Here is a 15,080-nt window from a genome sequence, read left to right on the forward strand (position 1 = left end):
AGCCACGTGTGACTCTGAAAACGGGCTGGACGGACGGCAGCTTGGCTGTGATACGGCAGAGGGCAAACTGGGCTGAAGACCCAAAAAGCCTCTTTCAACCCTGATGTCAACTTAAAGGGGACAGTGGATGTGAAGGACATGCAGGGCTCTGACACTGCCCAGGTGCTGGACACAGGGAACAGGGCCCTCCTGCTCCCCGATGTTCCATGATGGATCCGCCCTCCGGCCAGGGGAGGGGGGCCCGGCACATCTGAGGACTGTACAGTTTGAAAATGAAAACTGCAGTTGCTGACTTTCTGGAAACCAACAGAAGGAATTCCTTATTTCCTGTGACTCCTGTGTATTCACTTTCCTGAGAGTTTGGGTCCCTGACAAACTCTGAAGGGCAGGGGCAGGGGAAAAAGAGAAAGAATTCTGTGCACTGCTGTTATCTGCAACCATCCTGCCCTGAAAAGCAGAAGTTTCCATTTCTTTCTATAGCCACAGCTTTAAAAAAAATCCCAACATTGGGTGTGAACTGCTCCATTTTACATCCTATTATAGAAAGATAACAGGTGTAAACCTGAGCTATGAAAAGACAAGACATTCAGCCTGGACATGGATGCTCTCCCCTGCGATGTGGGTGCTACTGCAGCTCTTGATCTGGAAGCAGATTTGCCCTGGGCAGTGGGCATGGAAATCGGCCTCTCACCTGTAGGAGGCTAGTAGGTGTTACTGGCACAGTTCTGACATCCTTACACAGGGTTCCCCGGATCCCCTGGGGAAGTAAGTACACCAGTGTCCTCAGTTTTCACAGTACACAAACATGATGATCATGAACATCCCAACGCACGGCACAAGTGCAGGGAGGTGTTCTGGCCCCACAATCTCAGAATCATACAGAGACCAACACTGTAAATTTCATGCTGAATCCCTGAAATTTTCAGTACCAAGGTCTGTTACGTGAGCACTCTACTTTTCCAAGGGCACAACATCATGGTGGCCTTTCCTCTCCTCCTCCTCCCTGAACTCCTTGGAATTTACACTCTAAGTCCATGTTTCAGCTCCTCTGCTATTCTGCAAATGCCTAGGGCAGGGACTCACAGAATCCCTAAAAAAAAAAAACCTGACGAATAAATGAATGGAAGGAAGGGGATATGGTACTGGCTCCCATAGCCACATTACATAGACTTGTCCTGTAAATACACCACCAGACTTCACTTGTGTGTTCTCATTAACCTGTACAGATTACAAAATCTCACTCTGATTGCAGGCATGAGGACTGAATCATGGTCTAATTGAAAACCTGCTTAATGAGGGCCAGGGAAGGAAGAAATGGAGTCAAACCACCTACATCTGATTCAGTGGAACATGATCCAAAGACCAAAGTTCATGGGCCTTTGTGAACAGCAGGAAGTTTAATGGTCATATGACCATCAGCCAACAAAGGACACTCCATAGGCACTGGTTTAAGAGGGCTGGTGAGGCAGAAGGACAGCAAATGCTTTGGAATCATCCAAAAGATTCATGCTGTCACAAAACCACCTGGTCTACGGGAAGGATCTATAGTTTTCATCAGGATTAAAAAGCCTGCAGGGTGAAGGACTGTTTGGTCTTCTGTCTTGAAATCTGGATACTTTTCATATGGCAAATGAAACATGCTGTCCTCAGTCCTCAGAAATGCTGCTGCCACCACCCACCAACGACAATGCACTCTGTCCTGCCCTCCTAGGTACGGGGGCTACCCGGGGCTACTGTGCCCACAGCCCCATCTTCCCGCTGCAGCCGCCGTCCACCTAGGAAGTGCAGGCCAGGAGAAGTTGTGGTCCTGGGCCGTGAGAGTGAGTGAAATCAGCTGGAATCAAACCCATCCTTTAGCCCTGTGCGGACCATCCTCTAACCTACCAAGCTCCCCAAGCACTGACCCATCAGGCCTGGGGCAGTTCATCTTTCTGAGACTCTAAGCCCAGGACCCTCCCTGATTCAGGGCCTCTCACTGAGCAGAAATAACTGCTTCAAAGGCAAGAACTGTCAATCCAGGGAGGACAGATGTGACAGGAAGTATTAATCAGAGAGAGCCAAGGGAGTACTGGCATTCTCTAACAGAGTCAGGACGCCTGCAGGGGGAGAGGGGCAGTACTCAACAGGACAGAGGAAGGCGACAGAGTGAGCGAGTACACACGTGGGATGCCAGCGCCCTCTGTGAGGGAGCTGGACAACTCCCAAGGACTTGCTGAGGACTGGAGGCCACAGCTGGACACTGTGGATTTTTGGTTTAACCCAGCTTTGCTCAGCTGACACAGAAGGATGATATTGCTCTATTTTAAATATTACCTCTGAATACACAGGCTGACTCCAGTGTCCTCACCACTCGACAATAGTAAGAAGACAAACAGCTGGGCCTGGATGTGTAAAGAGTCTCTCTTGTTCTCCTTTTCCCTGAATGAAACTGATACTGTATTTTTTTTTAATATTCTAAAAAATGTATTTAAAAAATAATAGATGGTCACATGTGGGGTTTATTTTTTAATTGCTAACTTCTTTTCTTCTCAATATTTTGCTTCCTCACATCCCTTTCTGTTCCAGATTGTCAACAGAAAGAAGATTCTCAGGTGCATTTCTCACGTGCCCAAGTGAGGTTTGGAGTGAACCTAAGCGGGGCTAAAGCAGGCCAGGGATGGAGGGTGAGAGCTGGTGCCACAGTCAAGGCCTCAGTCTGAAACTGGAGCCTCCCTGCAGACAAATGCTCAGCAGACCATGAAATGAGAGGAGGAAGCCAGAGGAACATTCTGCAGAGACTTCATCAAGCAGCAGCGACATCTGCCCACACCCCAGATGCCAAGGTGCTGGCAATAACCTCAATAACACATCGTCTGGAAAGAGCCCAGCTGAGGGTGATCTTTATCACACGGGGAAGCCAAGGAACATGTGGAGTCCTAGGCTGTAAGCCCAGCTCCACCAACCTGGGCGTCAGCTGCTTCTCACAGAGTCAGACCAGGCCTGGCTTTCATTTGGATCAGAGATGAAGGGCCATGCCGGCTCCTCCCCACCGGAGTCTTGGGATCAGGGCCATCATTTCCTGCACTCACAGCCTAACAAGTTGGGCTACGACGATCCAGCCCCTCTGGCAGTTCTCCAAGTGCTGAATCTCAGAAGTTTCCAGGGAGGCTGTGCCTCTGTGCTTCTTTCTCTGACAATGCTTCAGTGTCTCCCAAGTGCTACGTCAGCAGACGGCATGCTGTTCTCCACAGCTGACGTATAGGTCTGAGGCCTCGGGGGAAGGGCCCACCCTACCTGTCCGTGCGCAAAGCCCAGCATGGGCTGCATCATGGCCACGCGCTTCCTGTACTGCAGCGCGTTGAGGGCACAGTAGTACTGAAGGGATGAAAGGTGCTGCTTCCGCCGTGCAGCCGCCACCTCCTTCACAACTTCAGTCTTCAACTGATCAAAAGGGGAAAGGAAGATGTCAAGCTGTCCAATGCACGTGGCAATTCTGTAAGAGCATGCAACTTCCAAACATGTTTACTTATTCATTAGAACCATTTTTGTGACAGACATAATAAAACACAGATAAGGTTCTACTTCAAGTTTCTAAAAACCCAAATTAAAAATACCAAAGTGGTGGCATCTCAGTGTTTGTGAGGCTGCACTGGGATGAAGCCACTACTTTCGGCTGGTTGGTACAGATTTTGTAGCTACAAAGCATTATAATCTTTTTAGGAAAACAATATGGTGGTATGCACTAAAGCCATAAACACTTTGGTTCTCTCATAAGATTGTATTCCAAGGAAATCACAGAACAGAAGTAAAAATTATATGCCTGAAAATACTCAATACTATCTACAGTATCTAAAAAGCTAGAAATCATGAATTAAAGAAGCAGAATCAACACCCAGGGCAAGGAGTTCGAGTGCCTGACTATATGAGTCAGACAACCATGAAGTACCCAAGCTTAAGTTAAAATCATTATGCGACTGTTAACTTTACGATGGTTCCAAGTTGGTGTTTGACAAACCGGTTTGAAAAGCTAGAACAGAAAAGTGGAAATCTACATAGGAGATTTGGAATAAACATTTAAAAAATCCATCTATAGGGAAAAAAAAGTTCATCAAGACATCCTCAGTGCCACGAATTCACAACAGGAAAACGCCAAAGGAGGGTTAAGTAAAGGAAGTGAAAAATAACATGTAAGGTAGGTATTCTTACCTTTTCGTTGTCCTTTTTTTTAGGAAGCCTGCTATATTTTGCCATTGAGAGGTCATGCTCTAAAAATAAAGAGACACTTTAGCACAGGCAGGCTGAAAGGCAGGAACATTCAATCAGCCCACAAACACACTAAACCCACATACCAAGAACAGAGAAAATGCTTACCACTGCTGGCGAGTCCAAAGAGATCCTTTAAAGTGCTTACTTCTGAACAAGAAGAAAGAAGTATCTTAGAGAAAAGAAAAATAAAAGCAACCCAGAGCTGCGCTTTCCCAAGAAAAGAAAGGTAGAAGGGGGAAGGCTCTGCCAGCACCCTCAGACCCTCTGCCCTCTGGGGCCTTAGCCTGGTGGTTTGGGACCCTGGTCTCACTGGAGCTTGTGGCTGCAGCTACACCCCATTCTCAGTGACCCTGACTGCCCACAGACTCTTTTTCTCTCCAGACAGCATTCAGGGGCCTGCAAAGGAAAGAATACTTTGGGGACATGGGCTGGAGTACGTGGAGACCAGGTACTGTTCAAGGAAACCTGGAGTATAAACTCTGATTCTTCAGCCCCTAAAAAGACTGTTTTCATACACCTTTCCTCCGAATGCCCTGACTATATCCAGAACCTAGAAATTCCCTGTCGTTGCCATTTTAACATCTGACAGTCACCACTGACAAAGGAATATGAGCGCTTGTTTTAATGAAAAAATCTGAAGCAATCTAGTGGACTACTTGCAACAAGCCAACAGCAGCAACTATTACCCCATGTGGGTGCCACACCCACTGTGCACAAAGACAGCTTAACAGGGTCTAAGTGAGAGCAATGACCGTCCAAGGTTAAAAACTTAAAAACAGAGATGTTTAAAAGGATATGACACTTTCTACAATTCTGAAACAACCCATTTTTACTTTGTCAAACAGAGCAAAGCATTTTCACATCTTCTGCTGTTTTTCAATGTCTCAAAGCTGCCTCCAGCTTTTAATTTTCTCTTCACATTATTCTTACTCTTTCCAATATAGGGCTACTTTCTGCCTATTCTCAGATTTTCCTTTCTCATCTTTTACTTCCTCTTGGGGCAGTTTTAGGGTTTTATTTTCCTCCTCAATTTTAAATAGCTTCCTTAATATCTCTTATTTTATCTTCACTCATATTATGTACTTGTACTGGTAGGTGAAGGAAAAAGGCAACAAAATGCGAGATGAAACACCATTAAGCAGAGGGGATGCCAGATTCTAATTTCGTTCTGATGTTGACTCAGGTCTGACCTGAGCTAAACACTTCAAATTTCTGTCTTGGGGTTATCAGAAAAGGATACCTGATTAACTCTTTTCATAGCTACCAGGAGGCTTCTCTTTTTACTACTATCAGGCAGTTTTATTCTCCTAAAAAAAAAAAAAAAATCATCCTCCTGGGTAAATACAACTTCTAGAGTGGAGCCCTACTGGACTAAGGGAGCCCGTGTCACTGACACTGCTGGGCACTCTCAACCCTGGGCTCCCGTAAACAAGCCTGAAGACATAAATCTGACAATACAAGTCTTAGGAGGTGATTGTTTTCTTTCCAAAACACTTAGAATTTGTTTTTAAAATGATATCCCCACACGTTTCCAATGACTTCGCTTAGAGAAAATCTTTTTTAAAAGTGCATTCAACGAGGCTTTCAGTCACTACTGGATAATCCTCACACGACGGCACTGATGTTTGAGGTTTACATGCAATTAAGGGATGCAACACTAAAAAACACTAAAAATCCTGCTTAACCAGGGTTTCTCTTTATACGAGCTAACTGACATATTATGTACTATTTTTTATTTGTCAAGTGTCAGTGCTGTCAAGCTGCCTGTAGGTAGAGTTTGTGCCAGCTCCACTGCTGCCTCCACAGCCTCAGATGACATGACCCCAGAGGATCACAGTGAAGGGGAAAATGCTTTCTCTAAGATCTGGCCTTCTGTTTAGCACACCTCTTCTGCTTAAAAAGAAAATGTTAAACTTTAAGATGTTATATTTTAAAGAGGAAGTCCTATACTGAACAGCTCTTTCAGTACTCAGGTTTAGATTTTTTGGGGTCTGCAATTTTTTATATCAGTACCCTAGAAAATACAGTTCTTTAGTCTCTAAGTAATGTATATTTTCAATGAAATAAAGGACAAGGGGACTAGATATCTGCACTTCCTTTTGTAACATCAAGTAAGTTTTTTCAAAATTATTTGTTCTTTTTTATATTTATTTTTGATTACCTTGATTTCTAATGATATAAAATTATTCTAAAGTCTTATTTTAGTTGAAGAATCAAAATTAATTGAAAATACCCCCCCACTCACTAAATGTGAGCTCCACCAGAACAGGGACCCCATATATCTTGTTCACAGCTGCACCCCCAGAGTCTAGCACAGATAAAACATGGTCCCTACTCTGTTCTTTCTTCTCCAGGCCTCCACTTCACATTCCAAAGTATTCATGGCTCCCTAAGAACAGCGTGCCTTTACAAATGCCCCCTAACCTGAAATATAAGCCTTACCATCTTTGTCTGCTTGGTAAACGTTTATTTCTCTCTCAAAACCCAGCTCAGGGATCATCTCCTCCAGGAAGCCTACCCTGGCACACCACCCTCAAAAGTGTAATCACGTCTTGCAGTGTGCTGTTGCTATTCCTGTTAAGTCTCTGTCCTGCTGCACCCAACACATGATTTATAATCATCTGTTTCCAAGTCTGTTTTCTCATTGGCCTGTGACTTCCTTTAAAGTGAGCCAAGAATATAGTGAGGATTTAATAAAAGCTGAATTGAATTTCTCAAGAAAAGAGGGCATTTCTCAATGGTCCATACACTTAAAGAAATAATTGCAGTAAAAATTATTATTAAATGAATTAATATTCTGAAAGTATACGGCACTGAACTTGGTTACTTTACCTGTGAGATCCTTTTCTCGAAATTGTATAATAGGTAGAACCATTGTGTCTGCCAACTGTTTAGCCAGCCCTGTATGGAGAACATTAAGCTGAAAGAAAGAGAAATCTATTGAAGAAAATTATACCCACTATTACTGACACTGTCTTACTTCAACCAAGGGATCACACTGAACACTTCCACGTGGTTAAAGAGCTCAGATTCCTTAGTAAATAAAAACCCTTCATAAAACGGCAAATGATATAGGCTAAAATGTATTAAAAACTAAATGCAAGGTTCTAGCTGACCGGGGCATCAGCGAGGTTTGCCAAAGGAGTCTCCGAGCCGGTGGTTACTGTTAGTTTACTGTGCAAACTCTGGCTGTGTTCTCAATCTGAGCCACATCCGCCTGGAAAGGGAGAAAGCTTTGTTGTGCTTGCAGCGCAGGTCAGCACTTCACCAGGCTGCCGTGAGCTCTCTCACTCTCAGAGGGGGCTGAGGTCAGACCTGAAAGACAGGCCTGCTGGGAACCTCCGAACTCCATGACGGCAGGCACTATGGGCCTGGGAATTACCCTGGAGAGAGACTGCTCCCCACGGAAACAACTCAGCCAGATTTCAGACCTTTCTAAGAATAAGACGACTGTGTTCAAATGTGTTCCTCCTCACTAGATAATTTTAATAGCTCTGGACTCTTTCTTCCCTTGTACCTCAAGGCCTTACTAAATCCTGTCTTTGCAAATGAACTTGGAAAAATAAAAATAACCACCATCAGCACAACCACCTTTGAGCACTTTGTGTGTGCCAGCTTTACGTGCTTTATACCATTTAGTTCCCACCCATTCTGCGAGTTAGGTATTATTTATTATCCTCATTTTACAGATGTATAAATAAATCTCCAAATCCAGTGAGCAAACAAGTGGCACAGCTGGGATTTTAGGCCTGGGCTGTTGGGATCTAAAATCCATGCTCTGTCCACCACACCATCTGGGGTACAGTAAATAATGGTAGTTAGCAATGAACCCGGTGGAAAGCGTGGTAGTTAGCAATGAACCCAGTGGAAGGCCCAGACTGCCAGGAGGATGCTCTAGGATCCCTGTTGGCTGTCTAAGGGGAAATTACCTAGCAGTCATTTTTTTGGACTAAACATCTGGCAAAGTTTCTTTCTGCAGGGACAGTAGTCACATGTCTGAATCTCCCTTCTGCACACAGATCTCCCAGCAACAGATCTGGTCCTTAAGGGTTGTGCCTACAGAAGCTGCTCTGATGACCTTAAAGACAGGCCTGAGGTCAGCCATTTGCCGGGCAAGGGAGCTATTGGCCAAGCAGTCAGCGTTCTCCTTATCTTTCCATCAAGCCCAAACATGGCAGTTTATTCTGCGGGGAAGAGTTGAACACAGTAAATGCCATCAGGATAGAATGTCTTAACCACTTCTTCTGAATAACTTCAATAAAAATGTACTATTGTTTTTTAAGAGCAGTTAATTGAGTTGAATGGACTGGCTCTGTGCTCGATGCTCTCATGTAATTATTAAATTTACTCTCTAACTGCCCAGTTAAGTGGGCTGTCCTACTACTGATATTTACAGATTAAAAAACTCAAAACTCAGGTTAAGTGGCTTTCTTTCCAATGGTTATACACTTCAGGAATGACAAATTTCCTAGCTACTCATTTTCTTCCTAACAACTTCTTAAAGATCAAGGAGTTTGTATCACCAACGTTTTGCCTTGAGGCTTTTGAGAGGCATGGGATTAGCGCTTCCCCGCACAGCAGCCTTGCTGAGGGGAGCACAGAAGAGCACAGACCACCGCCTGGACCTTCAGTATCGTCAAAAAAGAAAATGGGGTAACAGCATCTTCCTTGCGTGGCTACTATGAGGATAAAACAGTAGCATGAATGAAAAACACTCAGAGCAGAGGGCCTGACACACACTGGGCAAACAGAATACGTAATGACAAAGACTTCCTGTCTCATGCGCACTTCAAGGAAGTGATCTAGAAATTACTTTGGGGAAAATCACCAAGGGTAGAGATCTCTGTATGCCTATGATGTCGAAGATCTGGTTCCAAGACATTCTATTAAATATAAGTAAGAAAAATGCCTACTTTTAGTTGGATTTTTCTTTAATTTCTGGGTCAAATTACTTGTCTTGAAAATTTTTCAACCCCTGGTAAAGGAAACAACCTCAAAAGCTACTCTCCTCTTCCCACCTGATTTAACTGCTTTCACTGGCCTAGGTCTCTGCATCAGGAGGCTTCTGTGAAACTCCTTACCAAGCTAAGCTTTGGGGAGGCCATCAAACTACTTATAAAACCACATTTTAAGGCTTCCATCCTTGGGAATCCTTTGGGAATGATTCACTCCCCAGTAAAAGAATCATTATTCCTGCCCATGAAAATGTAGTTGTGAGTAAATATCTTAAAGAAGAAATCCTGGTTTAGAGTTTTGATAATTAACCACACTTTCTTAGCAAATCTTTTCTACTCAAGAAAACACATAACCTCAGTGGGTGTAGTCTACTGCTTCTCCTCCTGTGTTATTCATTCACTGTTAAGAAAAATTCTTCTCATCTTCAAAAAAAAATTACTTTTTGCTCCTAATTCCATTTTCCATTCATCTTCTTCCTCTTCTGGAATAGATATGCATCCGTATTAACACACACTTCAAAGAGCCAGAGCAGTGGGAGAGAGGACAAAGCTAAGAACTGGATAGCTTGTTCTATTATATCCCCAGTGCCTAGAATTGCATCTACAAAATAGCAGGTGGTCAGTAAATGTTTGTTCAATGAATAACGACTTGATAAACTTATTTGATGAATGAATGAACATGCAACTGGTACAATTTTACATGAATGTTAATTTCTCATTTTATAAGCTGGATGAACTGTCAACTGTCTTTTTTGCTTACTCTTTATGATGATTTTCTATTGTAAGTACTACAAACTCCCCAAAAGATGACATAGTTTATACCTACTTAATTTGGCAGAGGGTTCTGCCCAGGACCAATAGCATTTGAGTGCTTTTGTTTTTTTACAGTTAGGATTTATGCACTTTTCCTATTACAATACCTGCTTTTCACAAATATTCCAAATGTCCTGTACAATACAGCTACAAGAATGGCTGTATGAATCTCTCTGTCCTGGGTTGAATCATGCTCCCCACAAAGATATGTCCACCCCAAACACATGAATATTTGGGAAAAGGGTCTTAGCAGATATAGTAAAGGGTCTCAAAACAAGATCATCCTGGGTTACCCAGGTGGGCCCTAAACCCACTGACAAGTGTCCATCTAAGAAGAAAAGACATAGACAGAGGAGAAAAAACCTGGGGGTTGACTGTGGAAAGAAGGCTGTGTAAAGTCAGGGGCAGAGACCAGAGTGATGCTGCCACAGCCAGGGAGTACCCGGAGCCACAGGAGCTGGAAGAGGCGAGGAAGGAGTCTCCCCCAGACCCTCTGGAAGGAACGTTGCCCTGCCAACAACTTGATTTCATACTTCTGGCCTCCAGAACTGTGAGAGAATAAATGTCCATTGTTTTAGACCACCTACTTGTAATTTTAAACAGCAGTCCTGAGAAACGAATTCTCCCTCTTTAGGAAACTGAATTCCTAGAAATCTTTCTTTTGGTCTATTGTTTACGTATAGCAAAGTCTTCCCCCTCAAACCAGAAACAAACGTAATAGCATACAACCTCTTTTATGAAATAACCCTTGGATGATAAAGTTGAGATACCTTCTCAGATATTTAAGTAGATATTGAAAAATAGAAAGTGGGCCAAGATAAAATGAAAGAAAGTTAAAAAAAAAATTACAAAATTTTGCCACGTTGCTATCTTACCTCATCCACCACTTTGGAAAAATAGTGCAGTGTAGAAATTACTTCTTCATCGCCTTTGCCAAGAGCAAAATTCTAAGACCAAAGAATTCAGGTGTTAACTGGATGAGAGGGAATTCAGCACTACAGCATCGCCCCACAATACACTGCCCTCTGCCACCCTCCACATCGACTTCCTCTCTTCTCCCAAGAGCACGTCACGTCAGAGCGTCTGACTGCAGAGAACCAGAGCTGTGCCCCAGCGGTGCACTCAGCCGCCCCTCCCCGGCTGTTCCTTCACTGGTCATCACCCTTTTGCCTAGATATGATGGTATCTTTCAGTTTATTCCCTGGAATTGTTAGTGTGGATTCACTTGTAATCCCTCGAAGGCTATGAATCCTCAAGGGCAGGTGACTACTTCTGTAGGCTAAATGGAATGCATCATAAAGACTTTGGGATAATCATCAGTTAGAACTTATCAGTGGAAAGGAAAAGGCAAGAGAAAAGGAAAAATGGAAATGGACTATGAAAAAAAAAAAAAGGAAGGAAGGTCCTTTAGGATGTCTCTGGAGAATTCCTTTCTAAGAACTCAACGTAAGAGAGTCCTGAGCACAGCTTCAGACTCCACGTGTTTATCGAGTTACCTGTTTTTCATACGCCAGCAGTTGCTTAGAAAGCTGTTGAGTAGCCAGACACATTTCGTTCTGTAGGGAGAAGAGAGAAACAAGTTAGATTTGTCCAGTGCATACACAGCCACTGAAAAAAACGCCACCTCTGAGAATCACTTAAACATAGTATGTGTGTATCCGTAAAATAATAAAATACTTTGTTCAGGAATTATTTGGAAAACAAGACCAAAACATATTAAAAGGTTAAAGCTTGCTTTTTCTTCCCCACCATTTATAAACTGGGGCTCCTTCTGGTCATTCAGTTGGTAAACAAATGTAGTGAGCAATTAAAATGTGCCAACATCCAACAAAGATGTGGTCCCTGTCCTCATGGGGTTTATTAGGGCAGCAGACATCAAAAACAGTGAGAACCACAAAGGAAATACTGGGTACATTAGGAGGCTCTGACAGGAGGACCCAGATGGTCTCCAAAGAAGAGATGTTTTAAGCAGACCTCTGGAGAAAGACTAGGAGTTAGCCACAGGGATGAGTTTTCCCGAAAGAGGGATGAGCATGTACTAAAGGTACCTAGAATGTCTGAAGAGCTATAAAGTAGGGTGTAGCTGGAACAAAGGGTGCAGGGTGTGGAAGTGAGACAAGGCTGGCAACGTAGGCAGAGCGAGGACACAAAGGACTCTATGGCCCCGTTTTAGACTTTATTCTAAGGGCAGTGGGAATTTAAGCAGAATTATGACACATCAGATTCTACCAAACTTAAAGCACTAGGTTAGTAATGATGGATGGTAACACAGAAGCACTACTACATTGCCTGAGATGGCCCCTTCTGTGCTGTTCTGCTCTGGCCAATACTATCCATTTTCTTCTTCTCTTATTTATCCTTCTAATCTCTAGCTACATAGCAGCTGTCTGCCACTATCCTCCCACCATCAATGCCTAGAAAACACGTCTTACGCTTCTAAAGCTCAGTTAAGGCTTCTCTTTAGATTCAGGGTGTATACCTAAGAGAGGGGCGGAGCCACCAGATCTGACCTGGAGCAGGTGAGGGGAGGGCATTGGCCGGCCTTGGCCTCCACTTGCCTTCTAATTCTCCTGGGTTTGCTGTTCCTTAGGGGTAAGGCCTGAGCTCTGCAGGAGCTTGTTTTGTTTTTCACAGGCCTCCTTCGCAAGACCCATCAGAGCCTAACCCTGTTTTGGGGGCCCTCTTTGCAAATAACTGGTCAACCTATTTCCTGACTTCTTTCATCTGCCCCAAAGAACAGCCATCAATAGTCCCTGAAATGCGGTATTCTCTCTTGTCTCCCAGAATAAAGTGAGGCAATCATAATGAAAAGTCCCAGCTTTGACATCCTACTGGGGTGCCACTACTTTGGAAACTAAGCAGAGCAGGCAGCCACATTGTCAAAAGGAAGGAAAACAAATCCAGAAGCACTATGACCTGGATCTAGGCAGGAATGTGCAACTATTCCTAGCACAGCACAGGCATTCCACAGATGTTTGATGAATGAAGGAACAAAGTTAGAAGATTCATCTAAATTTCTAGCTTAAAACAATACCTGGAATCATGGTGTGAGAGGAAAAATACTTCCTCACCCTATAAGGCAACATCACAAATGGGAGGCAATAAAATACAAAGAGTGGACATGGATGAAGCAATCAGCCAGAAAACAGCCTGTTTATCATCTTCAGCAGCGTTGTTTTGAAGATCAGAGTGCACGGAGCACGGGTCTTGGCCCATTCACTGAGCTGCTACTCTGCTGTATCAGAAAAGCCCTTACTCCCCTTCTATGAGTTCGTAGTACTGTGTTTAAGACGGATTTGTTCAAGTTACCTTAGCATCTTCCTCCCCAGGCAGCACCATGTAGACTATGATTCACAGACCCACAGAATCATCCTAACAATAGCAGTTAACGCTTACAGAATACTTAATTCATGCCAGATGCCACACTAAGTGCATTCCAGGCATTATGTTGTTTAATTCTGACAACCCCGTAAGGCAGGTTATAATTATTAACTCAATTTTACAGAGGAAGAAATGGAGGCACAGAGATGTTAGGCCACCTGCCCAAGGTCACACAACTAGTTAGCAGCAGGGCTGGAATGTGAATCCAGGTCTGCCTGAGTCTAGAATCCACACTCTTAAACACTATTCTCTAGGATCCCAAGTCCTGCTAAAAGACTTGAGAAGGCCACTGCTTTAGGCTAGAGTTGACAAACTTTTCTTGTAAAAGGCTAGATTAGTTTTGGCGTATGGGAAAATTGGTCCCTGTCACAACACAAGAGCAGCCACAAACAATGTGTGAAAGAATGAGTGTGGCTTCGTTCCAATAAAACTTTATTTACAAAAAAAAAAAAAAAGGGGACCAGTCCAAGGGCTGTAGAGTGCTGATTCTGCTTTAGACAGTAAATGTCTCAAAACACCTGTCCTCTGCCACACCTCCCTCAGGAGGCTCTCCATTAAGCTACAATCCTTCAGATTCAAGAACAGTTTCTACTCTTCTATATCATTCTTTTCTCTATTTTAGTTAAGTCTAAAATATTACTCTTCCATATCTGTATCCTTTCGAGACCAGTCAACAGATATGATAACCACCCTCTGTGGTTTTGTAACAAGCAAGGGCCACAGGCTACTTGAATTCTTCTCTTTTCTGGAGCTTATTGGCAAGTGCCCACCATGGACACGAGAATCCTGCTGGGGAGCTGCCTGCAGAAGACTGTGCCCAGACCAGCACAGGGACTCGTGCCAGGCACACAACTCCATCGAGGCTCGGGAAGAAGGGACAGCACATGACACACACAACTGCTTTCCAAAATTCCCGTGTACAGTGGACTCTGCCTGGTCTCTCCTAGAAATACCTTCTGGAAATGCTGTGTATTTTGGATGTGTGTGATTTCAGGCGGCAAGATTCTACTCTACCAGCATGATTCCACTGAGCACAAACCATACGTGTACAAAGTGGCCAGTCACTTGCCCTGAAAAGAAACGAACCTCCCCTTACAGAGCACATGACATGAAGTCTTTTGAACGAGACCAACCTTAGTCTTGCTCATAATCTATTGTACACAAAGGTTTTATGAAATGCTTTACCAACACCATATAATTAATCCACACCCTGTGAGGTAAGCCCGCATAATTATCTCTGCAACAAGACTTGCAAAACTGGAACTTGTGTGAAGAGTAAATATTAGTAAGACAATAATAAAGATAGCTGCTAACATTTATTGAACCTTTTCTAGGTTTAAGAACTTTTTATATATTATCACATTTGAACTTTACAAGGCACCTATGGGGTCCTATAGGGCAGGTAGGGACTACTACCCTCATTTTACAAATGAGGAGAAAAAGGTTCAGAAAGGATAATACTTTCCTGTAATTACATAACTAATAACTGGCAGGGCAGAGACTCATCTCAGATATGCCAGATCGGAAATCTAAAGCCCAAGTTCTTAACATTATACTATTCCAATCCAAAGTCCAAAACTGTCCAGTACTACTCAGTGCCCTCGCAGAGCCTGTCAATATCGGCGTACCTCCCATACCTTTCTAGCGACAGTCCAGCAAAAGTGGTGGCCTAAACAGATTCTAAAT

At 43.5% G+C, this 15,080-nt stretch overlaps 1 protein-coding gene across 3 annotated transcripts in view; it reads right to left on the reverse strand.

The window, feature by feature from the left end:
* The window catches only part of APPL2 (adaptor protein, phosphotyrosine interacting with PH domain and leucine zipper 2), a 50,328-nt gene that overhangs the window by 20,786 nt on the left and 14,462 nt on the right, over positions 1 to 15,080 (reverse strand). For all 3 annotated transcript variants that reach the window (XM_031462869.2, XM_010996452.3, XM_031462868.2), the window contains exons 3-8: positions 11,510 to 11,569; positions 10,889 to 10,960; positions 7,078 to 7,165; positions 4,351 to 4,392; positions 4,186 to 4,244; positions 3,274 to 3,420 (exon numbers count right to left, since the gene is read on the reverse strand). In XM_031462869.2, coding sequence (XP_031318729.1) covers positions 3,274 to 3,420; positions 4,186 to 4,244; positions 4,351 to 4,392; positions 7,078 to 7,165; positions 10,889 to 10,960; positions 11,510 to 11,569 — 468 coding nt within the window. The remainder of the gene's footprint in view (positions 1 to 3,273; positions 3,421 to 4,185; positions 4,245 to 4,350; positions 4,393 to 7,077; positions 7,166 to 10,888; positions 10,961 to 11,509; positions 11,570 to 15,080) is intronic.

The sequence above is a fragment of the Camelus dromedarius genome, chromosome 11 (assembly GCF_036321535.1).
Source record: "Camelus dromedarius isolate mCamDro1 chromosome 11, mCamDro1.pat, whole genome shotgun sequence".
In the NCBI taxonomy this organism is placed as follows: Eukaryota; Metazoa; Chordata; class Mammalia; order Artiodactyla; family Camelidae; genus Camelus; species Camelus dromedarius.